Source organism: Triticum dicoccoides, chromosome 3A (genome assembly GCF_002162155.2).
Source record: "Triticum dicoccoides isolate Atlit2015 ecotype Zavitan chromosome 3A, WEW_v2.0, whole genome shotgun sequence".
NCBI classification, from domain to species: domain Eukaryota; kingdom Viridiplantae; phylum Streptophyta; class Magnoliopsida; order Poales; family Poaceae; genus Triticum; species Triticum dicoccoides.
The window spans coordinates 600,068,063-600,074,520 of NC_041384.1; the positions used below are offsets into that span (position 1 = coordinate 600,068,063).

The window sequence follows — 6,458 nt, forward strand, 5'->3', positions numbered from 1 at the left end:
GGGGGGGGAGAGGGGGGCTTTCACTAGAAAAAATGGTAAATGTCAAAATGTGCGAGCTCCACCTTGATTTTGGCTGGGTCTGGGGCGTGGAACGCCTACGTGACGGCTGTTCAGAAGGCCACAAACCTCCCTCAATTTTGTTTTTGGTTTGCGAGAATTCAGACGTGCAGATCAGTTCGAGGGCGTTGTAAACATGGCCTTAAATGACCCAAAATACATGTACCGTGCTGACCCAAAATATATGAACGTTTAAGTGCTGCTGGCTCTATTTTGGCTGTGAACTCTCGATTGTCAAGCCGCAACCCTGTCGCTCCATCACAAGTTCTGAAATCTGAATGCTGCCACTTCGCTCCGACGCGGCATTTTGCTCCGACGGGTGTCCCAATCCCAGCCCGATACGTCTCGCAAACGTCCCTGCCAACGCCAAAAAATCTCCTATCCGTTTCCCGGCTGCCGCGCCACTCCCGCACCCCAAGACCAATGCCGCCGACGGCAGCAGCGGCCGCCGCCCTCCCTTCCCCGTCGCCCCACCGCCGCGGCCCCGCCGCAGGCGCCAAGTCCATCTGGCTAAACCCCAACCTCCCGAGCTCGCATCCCCTCCACCGCCACAAATCCGCGGAGCTCCAGCGCCAGGACCACGCCCCCGACGTCGCCGCCCTCGTGGCGGCGCTCTCCGCCGCGCGCGCGGCCCCCGACCTGGCCGCCGCGCTCTCGCCGCACCGACCCGTCTCCCCGCGCCTCCTCTGCACGCTCCTCTCCCGCCTCCCGGACCCGCGGCGCGGCGTCGCCCTGCTCGACCTCCTCGCGCCCGACCTCTCCTCGTCGGCGCTCCTCGTCCCCTACAACCTCCTGCTCCGTGCCGCCTGCCGCGCCGGCCAGCTCCGCCTCGCGTCGGGCCTCCTCCTCGAGATGCGCGCCAGGGGCGTCGCGGCCGACGGCTTCTCCTACTCCACGCTCCTCGCGGCGCTCACCCGCGCGGGCCACCTCGACCACGCGCTCACCTTCCTCCCGCTCATGGAGGCCGACGCCGTGGCGCCCGACCTGGTGCTCTTCTCCAACCTCATCCACCTCGCCCTCCGCGCCGGCGACGCGCCCAAGGCGCTCGCGCTCTTCTCCCGCCTCCGCGCCGCGGGGATCAGGCCCGACCTCAAGGCCTACAACGCCGCCATCGCCGCCTACTGCAAGTCCGACCTGCTACGCGACGCCAAGCGCCTGCTGCTCCACGACGTCCCCGCCGACGGCGTGGCCCCCGACGCCGAGTCCTACGCCCCGGTCCTCGCCGCGCTCGCGCGCCGCGGCCGGCACCTCGCGGCGGTCTCGCTCTTCTCGCACATGCGCGCCGTGGCGCGCGTCAAGCCCGACCTCTCCGTCTTCAACATCGTGCTCAACGCGTACGGGCAGCTGGACCTCGCGCGCGACGCCGACCGGCTCTTCTGGTCCATGCGCCGCGCCGGGGTGCCGCCGAGCGTCGTCACGTACAACACCATGCTCCGCGTGTACGGCGACGCCGGGCTGTTCGGGGAGGCGGTCCACCTCTTCGGCCTCATGTGCAGCACCGCCTCCGACGGCGCCAGCAACGGCGCCGCCGTCAGGCCCAACGTGGTGACGTACAACACCATGATTGCCATCCACGGCAAGGCACTGGAGGACGACAAGGCCGGGAGCCTGGTGCAGCAAATGCAGGCCGGCGGCATCCAGCCCAACGCCGTCACCTACTCCACCGTCCTCTCCATCTGGGTGAAGGCCGGGAAGCTGGACCGCGCCGCCAAGCTCTTCGACAAGCTGCGGGAGTCCGGCACGGAGATGGACCCGGTGCTGTACCAGACGATGGTGGTCGCGTACGAGCGCGCGGGGCTCGTGTCACAGTCCAAGCGGCTGCTGCGCGAGCTTAGAGACCCGGACCAGGCCATCCCCAAGGAGACGGCCATGAAGATCCTGGCCAGCGCCGGGCGGGTGGAGGAGGCCGCGTGGCTGTTCCGCCGCGCGGTCCACACCGGCGAGGTCAAGGACCCGTCGGTGCACCGGGCGATGATGGCGCTGTTCGCCAAGAACAGGCGGCACCGGAGCGTGGTGGAGGTGCTCGACGAGATGAGGAGGCTGGGCCACCTGCCGGACTCGGAGACGATCGCCGTCACCATGAACGCCTATGGCAAGCTCAAGGAGTTCGACAAGGCCGCGGGGCTGTACCGGGCGCTGAGGGAGGAAGGCTGCGTGTTCTCGGACAGGGTGCACTTCCAGATGCTCAGCTTGCTGGGCGCTCAGCAGGACTTCGAGGCGCTGGAGCGGCTGGTCGGCGAGCTTAGCCATGACCCCAGCATCGACAAGAGGGAGCTCTATCTCGTGTCCGCCGGCGTGTACGAGAGAGCATACAGATTTGACGAGGCCGCACAGATTATCAGCCAGATACGAAGTTCCAGCGATTTCCGCGCCCAGAAACTCAGATAAGGAAGAAGCTTCAGTGCCTCCTCTCATGTCCAGAGTTCAGGCTAAAGAGACTCTGACAAAATTTGAATGTCAGCAAGCTTAAAAATCCAGTCTTGTGTGATTCCTTAGTGATTTAATTATATGCTTATTGGTCTTAGGCCTATGTAAATATCAGATGGTTAGATTTATAAACACATGATTTTGGCAAAAATGCTGGTAAAATTCCCTGAACAAATTTGTTTGTTTGTTTGCGAATTTCCACAAACATAATTTCTGACTGAAACCTTGATTAAATGTCAGTTGATGTAGCCTCTTGACATCATAGCTATAGACCTTGAACTGTGCATTAGATTAAATGAGCTATCAACAAGCAAATTTACAACAAAGGTGATATACAACAATTGATGTTGACACCAATACAAATGTGACATTCTGCTAGATTACATTTCCTTTTACCTCCAGACATGGCAATTCTGTATGAACAATGACATGATCTTATATCAGGGAAGAGAATCTAAAAATGAATATAAATAATAATGTACAAGTGCTCTCCCCCTAAGGGACATATGGCGTGGCAGGCACTTGATTCTTCTCCACCTAAACAAGTCTTAGAGAGCCTGATCAGTTCGAGGGATCCCATGCTTTTGGAACCATTCTGGCATATGAAACCTTTCGTACAGGGCTGGCCTCACATCTCTCTGGACAGAGAGATGCTTCAGGAGCGGGAAGATAACCTCCATCAGCTGAAAAACAGTACAAAAAGGAATATCAATGAACATGTACAAATTAGAGGACCGGAACCATTGAATGACGGGTGTCCATTATCAGTTACTTGATCGTCTGAGTGTTGTCCAGCTGAAAATGGAACACAAGGTATTCCATTCAAAGGCTGCACTATGAAGCTGAACGGATTGTTGTCGACAATGACGATTCTACTGAAATCTTTTGACAGGCACGAAAGATCTTTCACATGCTCTCTGTATTCCCTGAAATTGTACACGCCCACTGATATCAGAAAATGAACTGGCCCGCTACTGTATTGTGTTAGGTTATTGGCAAACAAGTATTATATGCACTATCAGCCAGTCCTACTCCAAACAAAGTATTACATGCAAAAACATGCATGCAGAGCCGAAGAAAGCACCATCGATTCATTACTAAAGACTAGCACAGGGACATGCCTTGTATGCAAGCAGAATTGATGAGCTGCTTCCTTCTTTTTCTAAAATTGGCGCTATAAGGCATGACGAAGGGTATGGATGAACCATGAAGAAGAGACAATAAATCCCTTATATTCTGGCCACCCTGCCTTTGCAGTGTGGCACCCTTCATGGCTGGCATTGCACCGCAGAGATCCAGGGTCATGCCCCCCCAACATTGCAGACTGTAGATATCATCGTCGCTCTAATCCTTACACTACTCAAACACTGCAGATTACCATCTTCAATCTAATCTTTTCAGGTAATCACCCACTGTATGGTACATTCAGTGCATGGCATGCCTTAAAAGAAAGGATTGTGTTAATATTGTCAGTTTGTCACTCAAATTGATGGGAAACGACCAATCTCTAGTATTGAACTCATACAAATTATAAATAAACTACATGTGCTTTTCCACCTAAAGAACTGCTGGTTTGCATGTAACATTCAACTGATTAGTTGTGTACACATGACAGAAAGCAAAGTAATGATGGCTATCATCAAGACGCAGCAGCAGCAGCACAACGTTACAAAATCACTTGTATCCTATCCCTATGGGGAAGTTTCTGTAACACTTACGTAGTAACAGTTGATGGACGATAGAGACGGAGTTTGAACCTATTATGAGCATCTATTATGTCCACTAAAGGTCTTGCATAACCTGAGGAGAAATTTGGACAGGTATGGTGAGGAAGCTGATTGGGATCATGTGACGAGAGAGAGAGAGATGAATAAAATATTAGCAGCCACCATACCTTCTAAACCCGCTGTAAAGAGGATAAGATCTGCGAACTCACTAGTTTTCTGCAAGAACTCATGCAGACCAGGACGTTCAAAAACAGTAACATGATTCACCTTTTGTTTCCCTTCAACATCCTTTACAGCTCACACAAGAAAATATTCCTTTATCAGTAATGATTAAAAGGATAACACAATAAAGTAGCAAGAGCAGAAGTTTGGTACCTTATCAGTTGATATGCACTCCATGTCAAAGCAATGTAATCCAGCTTCAACAGCTTGGGTGCGTACAATAGGAGGAAGACCAGATGATTCGTACGCAGAAACTAAAGTCTCGTCCAGGTCAAGCACTACCTGAAAAGGTAGTCCATATTTGTTCAGAGATAATGAATGAGTTTATAGCATAATCGTTAAAGCTGACTTCACACTAAATGTGGCTTGGATTTAGTTTTAACACAAATATTAATTCAGTTGATTCTATTTTGTGGGAAGCCATAAGCTCATCATACTAAATACAGTATGCTTATAAGAAACACTGTTATGAGTGTATGTGCCAGTAAAACAGCACACATGCCGATTCATCTATCATGACCAAATGCGTAATATCATAATTCATATCCAATCACGCTGCCAGTATTGAGGGGCAGGCTCAGATATCTTCTCAAGTAACAGCAGCGACAAGAAGTTTCCCAGAAATGGTCTCTCGCAAATTGACTAGTACAAGATCAGTGACCAGAAACAATATATTGCCTAATTAAGTACTCCCTCCGTCCGGAAATACTTGTCCTAGAAATGGATAAAATGGATGTATCTATAACTAAAATAAGTCTAAATACATTCATTTCTAGGACAAGTATTTCTGGACGGAGGGGGTATTTGATCCAGTAAAGGTAGCAACACCGGGATCCTGTAAATTCTCTAAACCAGCCCTTGTCTAGAGATGAGATTAACGCAGTTGTTGGCTAATAAATCAATAAGCCCTTGTTTTGGGATTGAAGTGGCTACTAACATCAACTAAGCTTTTGTTTTGGATTTGCAACACAAGTGACTCTAGGTGCTCGTAATCGGAGAAGACGATTTTTTACCACCCAACAACCCGAAATGGCCTGCTTTATAGCAAATATACTAATTCAGCAGCAAATAAAACACACTATCAATCAAAGCTAACTGAATTAACCAGGAAGAACACCCAATTAGCTCAAACCAACCCCTCCGCCTAATCCCAAATTCACCAGCCCGAAGACAGAAATGGACGGCAATTGGATGGAGACACTCCTCCTGCATCCACTTCCTATCGAAATGGAATCCATCCCCTTCCAAAGTATCTATTGCTCCCTGACCGGAACAGCAAATAGCTCCAAGGAACCCAATGAAAAACCGAATCTTCCCGTACCGTGAGGCGCTGGAGGGGCTCAGGCGGGGGCGCCGGGACGGGGGCGGCGTCGGCCGGGATCTCGGAGCGGAGCGGCATGAAGGCCACCTCCGGCGACGGCTGGTCGGGGGCGGCCGAGGCGGAGGAGAGGAGCGGGTAGCGGAAGCCGACGAAGGAGAGGAGCTGGGCGCAGGAGGGCGTGCCGCGGAGGATCTGGAGCAGGACCTGGAGGAGGAAGCCGATCCAGCCGACGACCGCCTGCCACGCCTGCGTCGCCGCCTTCCCGCGCTGCTGGTGCTGCGCCGCCGCCGCCGCGGTCGGCGAGTACACCTCCGCGGCCGCCATGGGGGCCAGGGACGGGCTGCCGGGGCAGGCGGCGGGGGGAGGGGCGAGGGGGCGAGGCAAGGCCGGAGGCGACCGGAGGGAGGGGGGAGGTGGTGGTGGTCGGGTGGTCTTTGTGGGCGCGTGCACGTACGTGGGGGCGGGCGTGGGCGTGCCCGGGTGGGCTTAGCGGAACAGGGGATCGGTGATTGGGGGGCGGATTCGGTGGGCCCGGCGGTCAGCGAGAGTGCGGCTAAACTGGCGAGCTGCCGGAAGTGTAGTAAATTGTCATACGTGCACCCGGAGTTTTCTCTTGGTCGTCAGTAGAAGTAGTAAATTGTTTTTGTCTCCATGCATTTCTGGCTGCTGGCTTGATGCTTATCTGCTCGTGTTAACCTAATTTG

General features: G+C 53.5%; 1 protein-coding gene across 1 annotated transcript; it reads right to left on the bottom strand.

The window, feature by feature from the left end:
* Positions 1-2,754: 2,754 nt before the first annotated feature.
* Positions 2,755-6,153, bottom strand: LOC119269481 (CTD small phosphatase-like protein). The gene is made up of 6 exons (XM_037551319.1): positions 5,755-6,153; positions 4,587-4,715; positions 4,379-4,499; positions 4,203-4,284; positions 3,257-3,410; positions 2,755-3,167 (listed from the first exon to the last, which is right to left on the bottom strand). Exons 1-6 carry the CDS (start codon positions 6,076-6,078, stop codon positions 3,033-3,035), a joined length of 945 nt encoding a protein of 314 aa, XP_037407216.1. The 5' UTR covers positions 6,079-6,153; the 3' UTR covers positions 2,755-3,032.
* Positions 6,154-6,458: the final 305 nt, after the last annotated feature.

Coding starts and splice junctions, on each gene's coding strand:
- LOC119269481 (XM_037551319.1), bottom strand. CDS start 6,078: ATGGCGGCCGCGGAGGTGTACTCGCCGACCGCGGCGGCGGCGGCGCAG. Junction 3,411..4,202: donor CGTCCATCAACTGTTACTAC/GTAAGTGTTACA, acceptor GTACAATTTCAG/GGAATACAGAGAGCATGTGA. Junction 3,168..3,256: donor GACAACACTCAGACGATCAA/GTAACTGATAAT, acceptor ACTGTTTTTCAG/CTGATGGAGGTTATCTTCCC.